General features: G+C 41.6%; 1 protein-coding gene across 3 annotated transcripts in view; it reads right to left on the reverse strand.

The window, feature by feature from the left end:
* The window catches only part of ADGRA3 (adhesion G protein-coupled receptor A3), a 61,634-nt gene extending 46,035 nt beyond the window's left edge, over window positions 1-15,599 (reverse strand). For 2 of the 3 annotated variants that reach the window (XM_054824464.1, XM_054824463.1), the window contains exon 1: window positions 15,031-15,599. In XM_054824464.1, coding sequence (XP_054680439.1) covers window positions 15,031-15,302 — 272 coding nt within the window. In that variant the 5' untranslated portion in view covers window positions 15,303-15,599. The remainder of the gene's footprint in view (window positions 1-15,030) is intronic. The other variant, XM_054824462.1, reaches the window with a different exon arrangement.
* Window positions 15,600-19,113: the final 3,514 nt, after the last annotated feature.

The raw sequence follows: 19,113 nt of genomic DNA on the forward strand, positions 1-19,113 counted from the left end.
ACAGAGAACCAAGACAGCTGAACAAATTATTTGAAAATCTTTCCATTTCCAGTCTGACAGACAGAAGATTTGAAAATTCTTGAAGTTAAGATTAAATCACTCAACCAAGGTAACAGTTCTGATGCTAAGAGGAGCAGATCCCATTCCTTCTTCTCCCCTTACAGTCAAACCATGTATTTCTGCAGCTCAAGTTATCCCTGGTGCCCACTGCTCCATGAGCAACAAACATTAAACTACATTTACCCAAGAGATTAACTGATATGCCAACCACAAAAGCATGATCAACATAAAAACAGTCAGATAATCCTGGGTGAAGACAGTGGAAAGGATGAGAAAAAAATATTTAAAAGTATACTGAGAATTTGCTGCTGTATGTGTCTATGACGCCTGTAACATCCACTAGAGTTTCAGCTAAGAAGAAAATTTGCTCTTGTGAAAATACAGTTCTAGAGTCAAATACATTAAGCTGTCTTACAGGAAGAAAAGAAGGAAAATTGTCCCTTGGCTGCAGCTGTGATAACCTAGATGACAGGACACATGAAACACAGAGAGCATCTTCTAAAAACAGATGTACAAATCAAGGAAGCCCAGGTACTCTTCAGAAATTTACAGGTGTTTCAAGGAATCCTTGCATCAAGGAACACACAACATGTAACAGAAAACCACATACACATTTGCAAGACTGCAAGTTTGGTAAATAGTATATTATTACTATTAAGCAAACAACTTGGAATACTGACAAAACTAGTAAAATTTAACTGAAGCATTAAGATCACCCATCCCAAAGTCTCTGAAACTACTTTCACTTCTTCTCAAAGAGAAAAAGGTTTCAACCTAAATAGTAAGTACTATTTGTAGAAATGGTAGGTACAGGATTCATTCTGCAAACCAAATCTATTCAAAGTACACTTATTTCAATATCCTTCCTGGTTTCAGAAACATATGCAGGAAGAAAAATAATAATAGAAGGAGCTTATAAAAAAACTCATTAATAGTTAATGCAAACTGAACACAAGGCATAACAGCAGCAGTAAGAAAAAACACAGACCAATTTCAGACTTATGGATAAAATAAGAAGAAAAAACATGAGGTTCAGAAAACATCCGAGTCAACACAAGCAAGCAGGCAAACTACAATCCTTGGTAGCACAGAAATAATTTGTATTTTAGTTATAATTGACTTCATCTTAAGATTTATTGATTTTACCTGTACTTCTTCCAGAAAAAGGAGCTATTCAAAAACGGAGCAGAAACCACTTCAAAAGTGGCTATAACTGACCAAACTAAATTTAAACTAAATAAAAATTACAGTTCTGTAAAAAAAAAAAAAAAGAAAAAAAAGAAAAAAAAAAGAAAAAAAAATTTGTTTTCTGACATTGCCTATAAAATAATAGGCCTAAAGTAGAAACCTTTGAATATCTGTGCACTAGGTAAATTTCTCTCTGGAGTGTGATATACAAATTACAGTCAGTCTGATTTAGTATTTTCTCTGCAGAGGCTGTTAGTTGCTCAACCATAAAGGTTCAGTACAATAAATGATAGATTTTACAACACTCCATATAACCTAAGACATTTCATCACACTCAAAAATGTTGTAAGTGTAATCTTTAAAAAAATGCAGTTTAAAACTTGCTATTAATATATTTAGTCTATACATTATCTGAAGTGTTAAGGGACAGGGCATAAGAAGACAAAACGCAATAAAGCATTCACCTCAAAGTATACATTTTATAGTCATTTTCACAATTTCTGTGCATTAATGTACAGTGAAATGATGGATTATGTACCACTTAGAATTGATGACAAATAATTTTCTGTGTCTAAGTTACTAGTTTAACACCATATTTTTTCCTAAGAGGCAAGTAATTCTGAAAATACATGAACTTTTCCATCATTAAGAAGTTTAAAAGGAAAATGGTAGGGAGCTACAGATCTCCACTCATCCCCACCTTGTTCAACTCCCATTTAACAAGTGACTCTGCGACATAAGGATGTACCTGGAGATTTCATGAAGGGCCTTCCATAGCCCAATGTCACCGTTGCTCCGTATGTCTTATAAGCTCCAGATCAGATTTTATTCATTTTTTTTGTAAATGATCAAAACAAATGCATTTTGTTTGTCCAACTCTTACATAACTGAAAATAAAATGTGGAACTACTGCACACACACTCACAGCCAAAAGAATTAACACAAAAAAAACTTGCAAGAAAAAGCAGCAGCAAACTAGGTTCTAGAAAGCGTTACAGACGTCTACAGTCACCTTAAAGCAACACATTTCCTTCTCCTTTGACTGAGCAAAACGGTTGTAGAGAAGAAGGGGTGATCTGCAACAACGCACTTCAAGAAAAAAAAAATCCCGCCCCCCTAAAAAAACCCTAACCACCCCAGCTTTTCACCCATTCCAAGAACATTGCTGAAATGTTTCTTTGTTGAATATAGCTTGGATCTGAAAGCCCTGTTTCCATTTTGCTTCACAAAGTGGCAGAAGAATTTGGCAAAACTCTGCAAAGAAACTAAACACTGGCTCTGACTTATTGGCAAGACCTTTAGCAATAGATGCCCAGTTGCTATCATGCAAAACATACTATGCAGTCAAACCCAAAGTCTGTCTTTTGTACCTCAAAGAGTTTTAGCAACAGGTACTAAAGGTGATGCTATCATCCTTTTCCTCTTGATACAGCAGGAAAAGAAAAAAATATCACGGCTTGATTTGTTTTTAACATTAGAAAAAGGTGATAAGCACTGAGTGAAGAGCAAGAGGTGGGTCTGTGCAAACTGCATCACGATCAATAAGGCCAAGTGCAAGGTCAAGGTCCTGCACATGGGTCAGGGCAATCCCAAGCATGACAGGCTGAGCAGAGAATGGATTGAGAGCAGCCCTGTGGAGAAGGACTTGGGGGTGTTGGTGGACAACAAGCTCAACATGACCTGACAATGTGCACTTCCAGCCCAGAAAGCCAACTGTGTCCTGGACTGCATCAAAAGGAGCATGACCCGCAGGTTGAAGGAGGTGATTCTCCCCCTGTATTCCGCTCTCACGAGACTCCACCTGGAGTACTGCGTTCAGCTCTGGGGTCCCCAACATAAGAAGGACATACACCTGCTGAGCAAGTCCAGAGGAGGGCCTCAAAGATGATCAGAGGGCTGGAGCACCTCTCCTGTGAAGACAGGCTGAGAGGGTTGGGATTGTTCAGCCTGAAGAGAAGGCTCCAGGAAGACCTTATAGCAGCCTTCCAGTACCTAAAGAGGGCCTACAAGAAAGCTGGAGAGGGACTGCTTACAAGGGCGTGGAGTGATAAGACAGGGGGTAATGACCTTAAGCTGAAGGAGGGTAGATTTACATGAGATATTAGGAAGAAATTCTTCACTGTGAGGGTGGTGGTCAAGGCCAGGTTGGATGGCGCTTGGAACAATCTGGTCTAGTGGAAGGTGTCCCTGTCCATGGCAGGGGGGTTGGAATTAGATGATCTTTAAGGTCCCTTCCAACTCAAACCATTCTATTCTAAAAAAGTTTTGCTCTCTGAAAAAATTTTTGCTTAGGAAGTATAAAACAACCATCACTAAGCAGTCAACTAGACAGGAATTTAGAATGCATCTCCAAACTTCACAAATGATTCCTTTCATGGGATACTATTAAAATACACATATGTCCATTAACACTATGAAAAAATATTCAAAATGGCCTCCAAGAAGCCTCTATGAAGACTGAGACATAGTATAACTTTTGGCTGAATGCTGAAGTAGCTTCCAGAACACATTTTAAGAGACCCAAATAGAGAGCCAGGAAATAGAAAATAAATCAGATCATTTCATGATGATGACTGTATACTCTAAGGACCAGGCAAGTGGCCACCAGCAAAAATTGAACTAAAATAACCATCTGTACAACCAAGAAAAATGCTTTCTGCTGAAAGCCATGAACATGCAAAAAAAAAAAAAAAAATCACATTTTTGGAAGTTTACCTTGTAGAAGCTGTGATTTAACAAGGATGTAAAACCAGTATTTTTCAACAGTTAGTATTTTGCCTTCTAGTGAGTTACTGGTGTCAAAGGGAAAGAAACATAAGTAACATGAACAGTACTTGCTTAAAAGTAACCCTGAAATGAAAACATTCCACAAGCTATACACAAAGAAAGAATTACAAATCTTTCCAAAGCCCCTAACAAAAGGAGACAGCATTTTCCAATTTAACAAAAACATTACAATTGAGGAAGCTTAGCAATGAAACATTTGCAAAATAGAAGTCTGCAACAGATAAAAGATTTCCTGTGCTTTTTCATTATCGTGCACGTTAAACAATATTAAGATTGTAAACTAAAACACTCAGAAGTAATGAAATTACAGAATTAAGACTGCGTCTACTTATATCACTTCATTTTTACCTGGGAATGTGTTAACTTTACATGATGTAATGATGGGACTTTTTTCTCTATACAATCCCTGCATCATTCAAGCAACGACGCTCACTGTGTGCACTGCTATTCAGAATACTTTTTTCTTGTGGCCACATGCTTTATTTATTGCTTTTCTTTAAGGACAAACCGTTCTTCAAGGACAGACTTCTTTATTTCTTGTCAAATACAGTGCCAATCACTGGAGTAGCTCAGTGAATATTCTATGTAAAAGTACTACATAAAAATCATCTTAGAAAAAGGACAGAACTGAGGGGCAAAACAGATGCAAGAATGAGTAGCAATGTTGCTGAAAATGATACTACTATCAAAAGAAATTCTTGTGAAATTATAACCTCACCAACCAATCCTCTCTTTATAGTACTTACGCACGTTGGAAAGCCTTCCTAAAAAAAAAAAATTAAGAGGACACAACATAATCCAATTTCTTCCAACACTAACTCTGAGTTGCTGTTTCTGAAGCTAACCAAAAGCACTTGTAACCTACCCTTTGTGACCATAACATTCTGGGAAGTTTCCTCCAAGTTCTCTCCCCCCTCTTATCTCCAGCATATGGATTCATTTGAGAGATGATCATCGACTTTTTCTGTAGTAACCCTTCTGTCTTACTCCCCTCCTTTCTGCTCCCTCCTGAGTTTCCCGCTTCTTATCCAGCAGATGTACACTTTTTAGGGTCCTCCCTGACTGGCAGTTTAGTGCAATCTAACTCTTCCCCTCCGATCTCCATGCATACATGGAAAAGAGTAACTCACTTCACAGCAAATACTGCACACACACACAGATGCCTAGCCAGACCATTCTAACTTAAGCTGTTACAGACAATACATTCTATGTGTCATATCACGGTAGTATTAATTACAGCATATGCTGTCACGCCCAGTCTCACATGTATTTGCATTTCCTATCAGGTATATGCGCTCTCGAGAAAGTGCTTTGTCTAGACCTGTTAGCAAGCACTTCCTGTCAACTGTTGGCACACAAAGACACATTTTCACAAAAATTTATATCCTAGTCCTACAGAAGTCAACAGGTTTTAGGTAGTTTAGCTCCCTCAACTGATTAGGCACGGGGTCAGACAGCTAAGGGAGGGGGGAAAAAAAGAAAAAACAAACCCCATGCACAATGAGAGATTGGGAGGTGAAGGTACAAATGCGCCAGCTCCAGTTCAGGCTACAGTTTTACAGGCAGCTGGATGCTGATGTAACTTTATGCGCTCGGAGAGTGAGATGTCCTTTCCCCTGCCCTTGCTCCTGATTATACCTGTGTCTGACGCAGGATGAGAGGGTGGAAGGGGACTGCTCTTCTCCAGCACAGAGCTGTGAGATCAAGTCAATGCAACCCACAGAAACTTTAATGAGTCCATCAACACACAATTTTGAGAACTGGTTTAAATTCCTGTTAAAACCAGAGGCTGTTATCCTAAAACAACAGTTTGAGGTATTAGAATCAGTTGTTTGGGATGTCTTACAGGATTCTTTTAGAAATCGGAGCATAACTTGCAAACTCTGCTTGATACTAAGTTTCAACGTAAAAATCTATTCTGTAACACCAGTTAACTAATAATGAGTTCTTGTACCTGACAGAAAAAAAAGCCTTTATGTTCATCTCCTCACATGGAAATAGCACATCATGAGGATGATACCAGAAGAGTTTTCCCAGACCATGTTATACCACTACCATTGCCTTCTATGATCCATCTTCTCCTACTGGCATCCAGTCACTAATCCTGCCTTTATAGATTTTGTGGGTAGCTGCTGAATTTCCAAGAATTCTTGCCCATCTCTTGGTAAGCCAGTTCATAGAATCATAGAAAGTCTGGTTTGGAAGGGACCTTTAAAGGTCACCTAGTCCAACCCCTCCTACAATGAGCAGGCACATCTTCAAGTAGATCGGGTTGCTCAGAGCCCCGTCCGGCCTGACCTTGAATGTTTGCAGGGATGGGGCATCTACCACCTCTCTGGGCAACCTGTTCCAGTGTTTCACCACCCTTATCATAAAAAATTTCTTCCTTATATCTAGTCTGAATCTACCTTCTTTTTATTTAAAACCATTACCCCTTGTCCTATTGCTATAGGCCCTACTAAAAAGTTTGTCCCCATATTTCTTATAAGCCACCTTTAAGTACTGAAAGGCCACAATGAGGTCTCCCTGGAGCCTTCTCTTCTCCAGGCTGAACAACCCCAACTCTCTTCAGCCTTTCCTCACAGGAGAGTTGCTCCAGCCCTCTCATCATTTTTGTGGCCCTCCTCTGGACCTGCTCCAACAGGTCCATGTCTTCCTCGTGCTGAGGACTCCAGAGCTGGACGCAGTACTATACTCACCCTTCAGCACTTTATCCGCTCTGCCTTCATTCCCTCTGAGGTCCTCCTTATTTCCCACCTCCATAACCAACACACCTACTCAAAGAAACTCTCCCTCCCATCTCAACTTCTCCCCAACTCCCAGTATTAGTCTCTGCCTTTTATCCAACCTCCCTGCTTTTCTTCACTCCATATCCAGACTGTAACCTCCTTCCCTCTACCTCAAAGCATCTTTTTTCCCCTAGATTGAACTGACCTAGCAGAGGACACAGATTGTACTCTTAGACAAAGCACATGAAGATGGCACAGCCCACAGCCACCTAGAGCTGTAACGCTAGAGACTTGCCTGGATGAATCCTATAACACACCGTCCAGTTCAGACAGAGTTGTGGAATTAAGCTGCCTATTTCTTAAACATCTTTAATCAATCTGCATTTATTGTGTTTGGTTTGTTTGGGGTTTTTCCCCTCCAAAGAAGCTCGTAGTTGGCCTGCCTTGCCAAAAAGGTCAAGTTCCTACTACAAAAGCGACAACTCCGCAGCCCTGCTAAAACTGGCTGACTAGTTTGGATCACACACACCACCAAAGGAACTACACAACTTTGGGATCGAGCAGCTCTGTACTGCAGTGCACTGGCAACCCATTCACTCCAAGGTAGCTTGGAGACCTATAGGACACTACTGTACTGCACCACTGGATGCACCCTGTGTCATTACCAAAGGAGGAGTCACAACACAGTAATGCACATAAACAGTAATTAATGGATATGATCTGTCCCACTGCAGCACTAAGGGCAGCAAGACATTGCAGTTTTCATTGCTAAACAGCCAGTGAAATCCAAAGATTAAAATAAAATTCTCACCTATTTACTGTGTTAACAATTAAAGATATTTAATAGATTATTTAAGTTTTTACAAATATTTAAAATCCATTCATTATCTCAGTATAGAAAGCAAAACTCACAAAAACATATTTTAGTTATCTTCTCTGAAATTCTTAAATTTAAAAGAATTTATTATTACTCATGAAAAGAAATTCTCAACTGTTTTTAATCTTCATGGATTAACTACCGGTACAAAGAAAGCATTTAAACTGTATAGATTCAAAAATTACAGAGACTATTATGGTGAAGATAAAGACTAAATAAGACAGTGTGACAAATTCATGAATCTGCAACATATCTGGCCCATGCCAAGTACATACGGAAACATTAAATTCTGAAAAAAATCTAATCTTGCAGCTCTATACTTGTTTTTAATTACAAAAATAACCGTTGAAATGAGAACAAACTGCAAGCAAAAAGGAGTGAGCCACATGTAGTTGTTCATTCTTCATTTATCACTGCAGCACAAATTCTAGCTCTATTTATTTAACTCTTGACATTAACTTTTAAATTTTAATATTTTGCAGTTTTGCCAAACTGAAACAAAAACAGAAGTACTGTTGATCAATAAAAGACAATAACAAAAGAAAAGAATATTAGTCCTGAAGATGAAAATCTCTTTTCCTGAGGGTAGATACAGCATAATGCATTGAAAATTTAATACCCGCTGAAGAGCTAATGAACGCATAAAGGGCATTGCTTATATGGGCATACAAAAATTTTAGTTTGCTCTCCAGAATTTTGCAGAGCTTACCTCTGTCCTCCTCCCTTATTTTTAACTCAGCAGTAATCAATACATAGCTCTCATTCAAAATCTGAGCCCCAGGCTTATAACAACTGCCTACACTTGTATCTATAGTATAGAAGCTATATTTTTAACGGCTTCACATATTTAATCAAAAGTACAATAACGTTATTGTGAAAGGCACCTAAAACAAATAAAAAATGCTTATATAGAAGAATAATCTTAAAAAAATCACTATGCATTGATACCATCATTATTGCATGAAGACTATTACCAATTACAACCCATCATGTATGTTAAAGCCATTACTGCAACACTAAAAGAAACAAGAGAACGCTATTCAAACTTGACTGGGTATTGCAGTGGATATGTATTAACAACATAATATGATGTCTTCTGAAGTTGACTAGTTATTTAGGTAGAACAAAACATTGTGATTTAGAAGAAAACACTGCTCAAATTGTGACCTCAGAATTTTCATGCAATACTCAAATATACACAAAACTGTACACAACCACAGAAGAATACCGTATGTATTCAATATCCTATAATAACGCCACAATAATGAATCAGTATTGGAACAGGGCATACAGCAAAACATGAATCTGCTTTTGAATGCGGACTGCTATCTTCTCAACAAGGTAAAAGACATACACAAAATCTGATAGATATATACTGAATAGGTCTACTAGAATACAAGCCTAACACAAAATGAAACATCACTAATGATTTTTAGGAGTCAGACGCCACTAGTAAAAAGGCATGTCTGACAAAATCATGACTGACAAATTTGGTGGCCTTCTGCGATGGAGTTACAGCATGGTGGATAAAGGAAGAGCAACTGACATCATCTGCCTGGACTTGTGCAAAGCATTTTACGCTGTCCTGCATGACGTCCTTGTCTCTAAATTGGAGAGACAGCGATTTGATGGATGGACCACTTGCTGGATAAGAAATCGGCTGGATGGTTGCACTCAAAGAGTTGTGGTCAACAGCTTGATGTCCGAGTGCAGACCAGTGACGTTCCTCAGGGGTCAGTATTGGGACCAGCACCATTTAACATCTTTGTTGGTGACATGGACAGTGGGATCGAGTGCACCCTCAGCAAGTTTGCCAATGACACCAAGCTGTCAGGTGCGGTCGACACACCGGAGGGAAGGTATACCATCCAGAGGGACCTGACAGGCTGGAGAGGTGGGCCTGTGTGCACCTCATGAAGTTCAACAAGGCCAAGTGCAAGGTCCTGCACGTGGGTCAGGGCAATCCCAAGCACAACTACAGGCTGGGCAGAAAATGGATTCAGAGCAGCCCTGTGGAGAAGGACTTGGGGGTGTTGGTGGACAAGTTCAACGTGACCCGACAATGCGCACTTGCAGCCCAGAAAGCCAACCGTATCCTGGGCTGCATCAAAAGAAGCGTGACCAGCAGGTTGAGGGAGGTGATTCTGCCCCTCTACTCCACTCTTGTGAGACCCCAGCATAAGAAGAACATGGACCTGCTGGAGTGAGTCCAGAGGAGGGCCTCAAAGGTGATCAGAGGGCTGGAGCCCCTCTCCTGTGAAGACAGGCTGAGAGGGTTGGGATTGTTCAGCCTGAAGAGAAGGCTCCAGGAAGACCTTATAGCAGCCTTCCAGTACCTAAAGAGGGCCTACAAGAAAGCTGGAGAGGGACTGCTTACAAGGGCGTGGAGTGATAAGACAGGGGGTAATGGCCTTAAGCTGAAGGAGGATAGATTTAGATGAGATATTAGGAAGAAATTCTTCACAATGAGGGTGGTGAGGCACTGGAACAGGTTGCACAGAGAGGCTGTGGATGTCCCCTCCCTGGAAGTGTTCAAGGCCAGGTTGGATGGAGCTGTCTGTGAGCGACCTGGTCTAGTGGAGGGTGTCCCTGCCCATGGCAGAGGGGTTGGAACTAGACGAGCTTTAAGGTCCCTTCCAACCCAAACCATTCTAGGATTCTATGACTCTATGCACAAGCACTGGCAAACTACTAAATTATGGATACAACAGTTCTCAAGTACTGTCTCTGTACTGCCATGTGTTCATGAGTAAAACATATTTTGCATAGTCCATGTATCCACTGACTGAAGAAAATTTTAAGATAAGTTTTGACGGGAGTTATTAGCCCTTTGTGTCTTCAAAAATATTATCACTGCCCAAGTTGTTAGTATTCAGCACTTACAACAGTCTAAAATAGACTATTTTAATAAAAAAAGGGATTAGCTGTCAAGAGTACCTTCAAACTGATAATGGAAATGTACTTTAAAAGAAGAGGCAAACTTGCACAGAAGACATTTATTATGCCTATACTTCCTGTTTGTCAATGTTTTGGTAAAGGACACTTTTTTCCAAACACATAATAGAGAAAGACCCAACTAAGTAAAACAAAGGAAAACAGTTTAGCAAAGCATCAGATCACATCTCAAAAAAAGACTATTAAAAATCATAAATGTAAGTCACTACATAGTATCTATTTGCTTTCTTTTTAAAACTTGAACAGTAATTTTTCTGTAAGAAGGAAAAAATTATGTAATTACACATAACTCATGTAATTACAATGTAATCACACAATATGAATGACCTTTTGCTTTGAAACTTTTGGAATTCAGGGATTTGTGTTAGAAATAGGCTGCATAGATATCTGGAAGGCCAAATAAGCATGCCTTTCAGCTGCTTAACGGATGTAGACATAATTACATTTAGGAGCTGGACAAAAACTGTGACATTTTAAGATGTTTCTCAACAGCAACTCAGTTAAGCATATCTCTGAACAGTTCTGAACACAAATCCAGGCTAATGCTCTGGCTTGTAAATTCTAACACTTGTAAGTGCAAACACTGATACTCATATGTTCCTATCAGGATATGTGAGTAAGCCAAGATGTTTGCAGACCAGTACGGCTCCTGATTCAGAAACACAATTCCTTACTGAATATATATGCTTTTCCTCTGTTTATTTAGATTCCTATTCCTATAGAATAACCTATGTGTAACAGGTAATTAAAATTCTCAACAACAAGGATTACAACTTCACATGCTTGTATTCATTGGGATTACACATTTTCTTCCAAAGAACAAAGTAATGGCTACTATTCAACAAGTTATGACATCATCATTTGAGCTTGCATCAAAGAAACACAACAGCAACGGATATCTTATCTCAGACTTCTATTACAAGAGTATAGTGCATTCCTTACTTAAACATGAATCATGGCAACAGCTTCAGTATGTACTGAAATACAGAGCATGTCAGACAAAACAGAGTTACATTTATGCAGTTGTTATCTTCACACCAAAAGCATCTCATCTGGCCAGTTAAACCACAAAGGTCAAAGCCATCTCTGGTGTTCATGTAGATACACCCTTCATTTACATGCCATTCAGTTTTTATTATACATGGCTATGAAAAAGTCCCTTCCTTAGTGATAACTAAACTTGAATCCACCTTGGAATTTGACCTAACTGCTCAGTAAAGCATCAGCTAATTCTACCTGGATTCTAAAGGAATCTCAATTTACAGTACTGCAAGAAATCCTAAGCATTATTCTCCCATAGACATCTCTCTAATACTCTTCTTCCAGTGTTTGCTTTCCTTCCTCAATCATTAAGCAAACTTACTTTGTCTCTTAGCAATTGAAATCAAGTTAGAATATCTTTTCTGAATTGTAACTAAAGATTCTAATACTGACCTAAATTACTTGGACAATAAACTATTGTAGCAAATAAATACCAAGGCATTTTGCAAATTAAGTGACCTTGCTCAACTTATCAATATCATTGTTAACTGCTAACTACAGTGGTGTACAAGAATGAAAGAACCCGGCCAGCATCCTCAGATGCTACTCATTCATTCTAATTTCCACTATTTCTCTTATTTCCTCAGTTTTTAGAGACTTTTGTCCTCAAAAGTATTTCACTAGGGGGGGAAAAAAACTGTAAATGCTAAATGCACAGCAGCTGATCTACTGAAAGTTTAAGAGTTTGATCAGTGATAAGGATGTAATCAGGATTTCCAAAATGAATATAATCACTTCATTTGAGTCACTCCTAGCTCACTCAAAAACCAAAAAGTTACATAAAACTATAAACATCCTCATACTTAAAGCTGGTTTGTGCAAAGTAATTTTCTTTTATATTGGCTCTTAACTGAATTAAAATGCAGCTGATCTACACAACACTGATCTATTTTCAGCTACTTATCTCTGCGGTGATCCACTAATCCAAAAAGCTATAATAGAACTAGTACTTATCTTAATAGAAGAATCCCACAAGAATCAAGATTCAAGATAACTCAGGGCAGTTTGACTCTAATCAGACAACCTTCCACTATCCACGAAGTGCGGCAATTCTAAGTACCAGCGTGGAAAAAAAAGTAATTTTTTGGCAAAAGATTAGATAACGATTAACCCAGCCACTACTAATCAACATGTTAGTGAAATGGCACTTGGCAACACACCCCATAAATCACCAAAACTTTCTAACCAGGTGAACAAGGATTCAGTAAAAGAGTATCTCTCAAAGATATGGAAAGTCATGCCTCAAAAGGCAAACAACTTGAAAGATCCTGAACTACGACAGCTATTGTGTCCACTCTCTTAGAAGAAGCAAGAGCATTAGTTTAATAATCTTTGCCTTATATTTAAGTAAAATTTCAAAGTGTGTGTTCATATTAACTGTATCAACAGTTATGATACTTACTACAAATAACAATAACAAATCACATTTAAACTTTTTAATAGACATAGCAAGAAACAAAGGGAACAACAAATGTTTCAGAAGTTTTTATCAACTTCAAAGGCCAGTGAAAACCGAAAGCAACTAATTAGTGTATGTAGATATGCTCTAGATACACTCTAGATAATGAAGGAGTATAAAAATCAAGATGAAAGACAAACCATCTTTCCAAATTCTTCTGGCACTGCAATTATGAACAAAGGTCCATTCACAGCAAGGCTGCTGTGTTTGATATCTGCTTGTCTTTCACAGCAGAGCTGTGACTCCAAGTTTTTTGAACCAAAAGATCCCCACAGTCAACTTCTGTGTATCAACCATATTGACATCTTTTATCAAAATTTTAATGGATAATACTATATTTTTAACTGTTAGCCTCAAATGCTTTGCAGCTGATTAACTAAGACTAAAATGAATTTGTTAATCAAACAGTCATCACCTTCTACTTTTTGCTTTCTGTACTACGTCAGAAATTTCGCATATGAGTACTTCCGGTCAGTTCCCACAAGTCATTTAGAAATATACTCTGAACCCTTACAGATTGCCAAGTGAGAACAATTACTTTAGCCTTAATCATCTCCCTTTTTTTGGCTTTCCCTTTTCTCACAGGTGCAGATCCATGCACCTGCCCCTGACCGGGTCCACATCTCACTAAGACTTCCTGAAGGAAGCACCTCCTTGGTGTTCCAGTGCTGTCAAAGTTCACAAAAGCAGCAGTCAGATTGTCATTCTCATGACAGAACTATATACATTCTGTGCTTATTAAATGCTGATTACTGGTAGATCTTTCAACCTTGTGATTTCCAGATAAGCAGATAAATATCTTGAGCTAGACCCCATAATTAGTTTCTTTTCATTGATTTTCTTGCATACTACTTGGTTGCATTTGAGTCTTCCCAAAAGAGCACAGGCAGGGAGTTCTAAAGAAGGGACAAGGTTCAACTTTTAGAGCCATCCACCAATGAAATCCAGTGCTGCTGATGGCCTGCCCATGACTGGTGGATTGGACTCGATGATCTTTAAAGGTCCCTTCCAACCCAAAACATTCTATGATTCTATGAACTTCTTTGCTGGAATGACCAGTTTATGTCTCAGGAAGAAAAGCAACTTGCAAATGCTTTCTTTACATGTGAACGCTCATGTCTAAGTAAATAGCAAAGTATTTCTTACTTTGGGATAAGTCGCACATCCTGTTTGAAACTTGTTATTCAAATGGATGAGCTAGGATTGCCTCCTCATAAAAAGAGCACGCCTACTGCTACGTGGAAGCAAATTGACTTTTTTTTTTCCAAAGAAGAAACAAAATAAATCCCTTTGGCTGGTTTTATCACCAGCTGCAGCGAACAAGTTGCTGTTTGCTACCACAAAACTTCAGGCCCACCTAGCCTACCACACACTGAGCTCATATTCTCTATTAGCACTCAGTTGCTAAAAACTACCTCAAAGCACGGTACTCCGAAGCTGAGTTTCTCCTGAGATATAGAAAGTTTAGGAAAGTTTAAAAAAAAAATTGTGGAATTACTTTTAATAAAGAACACCTAAGCTTTCCGACCGGGCTGAACGATCTGATAGAGAGCAGCTCCAATGGGGAAGAAGGAGCAAGGGGGGGGGTGTAGGGATGCTGCTCCACGGGGTGGGAGGCGGCGCGGGGGGCTGCGCGGGGCGGTTCCGCCCCGCGCAGCCCCCCGCACCGCCTCCCGCCCCGCCGGTAACAGGACGCTTCCCCCACCCCTAAAATCACCATCCCGGGAAGCTAAGCGAAAACATGAAAAGCACAGCCAAAAAAACCCCCACGTTCCCATGGGCTTTCCCCGGCAGCAGCGGGGGTCAACCGCGCTCCCTCCTTCCCCTCACGGTTGACCCCATTTTACCTCAGGCCGGCGCTCCCTGCTTCCCCCAACCCCGTTCGCGTCGCACCAAGGCCGCCCACCCACCTCCCACCTGGGGACGGTACTCACAGGGTGACCGTCCGGTTAGGCAGCGCCTCGGGAGGCAGGACCTGAGCGAGCTCCAGGTTGCTGCAAACTACCTTCACCTCCACCGGGCCGCCGGCCGCCGCCGCTTTGCCGGCGCTCTTGGGGCGACCGTCGTACTTACAGCCCGGGGGCAGCGCGGCGCCGCCGCCCCCCAGCGCCGTCAGGAGTAGGAGCGCGGGCAGGAGCCCCGCCGGGCGGCGACGACGGCGGCGGCGCGGTGGGCGGCAGAGAGCGCGGCGGCCCTGGGGCAGCATGGCGGGGCTGCGCAGGGCCCCGCTCCGCTCCTCCCGCAGGCGACGGGGACGGACGAGGTCGGCCGGACCGGGCGGGAGAGGAGCGAGCGGGGCGGGGGGGGGCCGTGGTTCGCCCTGGCCTAGCTCCGCGGGGCCAGCGCCAGCCGCGGCCGCAGCGCTGCCGCCATGTGGTGCCGTGGGCGCGGTGGGCTGCGGGCGGACAGGAGCCACTGCCGCCACAGCCGTCCTCGTCTTTGTGTCGAGGCCGGGCGGGCTCCGTGCAGCGGCAGCAGCGCCGCCTTCCGCCGGTGCCGGAGCCCCGCGGCAGCGAGCGCGCCCGCCGGGCTTCGGCCCCACTGCGCAAGCGCCGCCGTGGCGGCGGCCGCCACCGCGCCTGCGCGCCGTAGGGTGAGGGGGCCGCGACGGGGAAGTGGTGCTCCCCGGCGGAGGGGGCGAGCGCTTCTGAGGGGGAAAAGCGCCCTCCCCGTGGGGACCCTCTGGCCTGTTCCACCGCCGCGACCTTGCCAGGGCCGTCGGCAGCTGGGCCTGCACTCGGTCTCGCCGCTCCCCGCAGCGGCGGCACTGCGAGCTGTCGAGGCTTTCCCCCTCCCGGCCTCCAGTGGGAGCTCTTTGCCCGGGCCGTTGCCTGTTCCCTGACGGCCCGTGCCTTTGGGCGCCCTAGCGGTCTGTAGAGCCGAAGGTCCCTTTGACGCTGTGTGGGCTCTGTCCCCCTCGCAGGAACGGAGTGCAGTAGTTTGGTTTCCTTCTGCTCTGCTTCCCTGCCTCGCCTCTTGCCTCCAGCTCCAAATCCTTGGTCTTGCAGGAGGGACTGTTGCCATTCATGCTTCATGGAGAAACAATAATCTCCTGCCTAGGTGCAAAATGGCTTTCAGTACTCTAACGCCAAGTATCTTCTGCTTGTAAGACATTTGTCCTCAAATAATCCCTGTAAAATGAGATAGCCTTGTTATTCCCACTTGACAGCCAGAGAGCCAAAGGATGGAAAAAGTTATTTCATCAATCTCAAATGTAAAAAAACCCCAAAACAGCTACCTACAATGTGCCTTTTCATTGCACACTTGGGACTGCTTTTCCGGGTGTAGTTAGGTCATGTTCTCACGTTTCTCTGCAGCCAGGACAGCCAGGCACAAATGCCTTTGTGCCGATGACAGCTGAAATTCTCAATACGTTCTTTGCCTCCGGTAGGTGTGAGGATAATAAAATAACTGTTACCTAACTCACAATCAAATTACAAGAACTGGCAACACCTACTTTAAAAATTTTAAGAGAGACTTTGCAGAAGCTATAGGAAGTTCTGGTCCCTAACCAAGAGCTCACAGTGCCCCGTCCTTACAGAAGAGCACTGGCAAATAACACCCTGCAAAATACCTGATATTACACAGAAATGCAATTTTAGGCATTGTCAGTAATGGCTGCCAAAATGAGTCTTCCAAAGTCTCTAACCTAAGGTGTCCTTGAATAATGTTGAACACTTAGGTTGGGACCCAGTTTTAAATGTGAGCTAGTGAAAGATACGGGCAAACAATGGGAATCATGGATTGGGGCAAGTGGAACAAGGTTACAGTAATAGCATCACAGTTTCCTGGGCACGTTGTAGATACTCTTTACCCACCATCATGTTTTCTGTCCTTGATTATATGGCCTCTTACAAATGAAGGTGGAACCTGTACCACGTACTGAAATTGTTGACCAGAGTACCAAGAGGACACAGGGCCTTGAACTTTAATATTGGGTTTGCGTCACTGAGTCACTCAGCAGGACCAACCTGATCTGTGTGAGATGCAAGGCTACTATTACACTTGAATTAAATTAGGTCAGGACACCAAATACAAAGTTGACAATGCCTTTGTGCTCTTACATTGCTGTTGCGCCAACCGTAAGAGAAGAGAGATCTAATTAGCATAAAATTCACCAGTGTAAAGTTAATTCTTCCATTTTGGGATTTGTTTTAAACAAATTCAAACTGCAGAGTGAATTTGTATTGCATCAGTGCTTTGTATCGTGGAGCCCCATCATTTTTGATCTGGCATCAGGAGTTTTAAAGCTGGGTTGACTATATCAAACCACGGCCCAAGATATTTTTCCCCCAGAAGTAGTGCTGGGTTAAACAGTCCTTCCCTTTTGCTACTTTCTTCCCATAGCCTTCATGTACATCAATAACATGATCCAATTCACGGCACAGCTACATAAAAAGTTGGTGCTGGGTTATAGATCAACACGGAGGTAGGGCATACAGCTGCCTCTTCTGGCAGCAGAGCCAGTTCATGCCAGTTTAAACCATTGATACCACTAGAATTTTGGCTTGGCATCACCACAGTTTCAGCATAGCTAAACAAGATTGCACTTCAGTGCTACTGCAGGGAACGTTTCCATGTTTTTCTGAAGCTACTTGCTCTGCTCCCTTGTCTTGCATTTGTGGCAATGCATATTTTTTGACCCCATTAGTCTCCAGTTGTATCATATAGATGATCCACATGGTCACTTAATCTAAAGATGATGATGGAAGTGGTGAACTTGCTTTTGGTGGCTGTGATCTTAACTCTCGATTTTCCCATAATCCTGGAGAGACAAATTTCTTGCCACTGCTTTTCATCTTAATGTCATGTCCAATTCCTTTCCTCCTAATTTATATATTCAAGTGTGTTACTTGCCCTTGATGTTTCTGAGCTATCTGCTCTGTTCTTTCCACTCCACTGAGACCACCCCTACTAAGATCTCTAACTATGGATCCCAGTTGCAAAGCTCTTAAAATTTTAAATGATGCCTCTGTTTAAACTGCTACTATTGAAACCTTGAAGTGTTGTTCTCTGTTGATTTATGTTCTCTTAGTTTGCTTCTGCAGTGAATCTAATTCCGGGGCATATTGTTCCTCACCTGTTTTCAAAAAGTTTGAAGGCTTCAGGCAACAGGCTCTTCTTGAAGGCTTGTGTCCTGACCCTCATCTTTACTTTTTCATGCAAATTACTGCAACTTCCATTCTGTGCCAAAGATATGAAAATACGTTTTCTTACTTTGGCTCAGGAAAGCTCTTAATCCAAAACATATGTCCCACAGGAGTCACTTAACAAATTTCATGTGGGTTTTGTTTTTTGAACCGTCAAATTTATTAGATCACTACTTTTATTTTAGTTGTAGTGGTCTAAGGATATAAGGATAAAGTTACATTGTATGTCTGCTTCAAAAAAAAAAAAATTCCTGTTCCTCCTAGCTTTCCAACAACCCCTCTACCTTTAGGTTATGTGCCCTCGCTCTTGCTCCACCTGTGGTATTTATCTGATTGTTCAATAAACCATTTCAACTCAACAACTAAGCTAACCTTTTTTTTTTTTGTTTAGTTTTCTGCCAGATTATTGAGTTGAATCAACTCAGGGAAGGGTTAGAAGAGTGCCAGAGCTGGAGGAATGCAGAGCACTAGCAAGAGATGGAACCTCCATCCTCAGCAGCAAAGTAAGCCATCGGTGTAACTTCAAGAAAGACAAGGTTTGTAGGGGGAGGCAATATCTTTTATTATACTAGCTGATATAGCTGCAAAAAAGGAAGCAAGCTGTTCCCAAATCTTACTGGCTATAGCTGGGGTAGCAGCTATTCATGTTTTAGAATAACTCTTTCTGCAATTTTCACTTCTTTTTCTGAATTGAAAAAAAATGAACATTCTTTCCCTCAATCCTCTCATTCTCCATCAGTGTTAGTAATCTGGTTGGTGCTGGTAATGCCTTACTCTAAGGTTAGGCATGTAACTTGAACTTTTTTGAATGCTCTTTGCTACCAGATTGCAAACAAGTATACTTTGTCCTTTTCTGTTGTTTCCCTT

Source organism: Grus americana, chromosome 4 (assembly GCF_028858705.1).
Source record: "Grus americana isolate bGruAme1 chromosome 4, bGruAme1.mat, whole genome shotgun sequence".
NCBI classification, from domain to species: Eukaryota; Metazoa; Chordata; class Aves; order Gruiformes; family Gruidae; genus Grus; species Grus americana.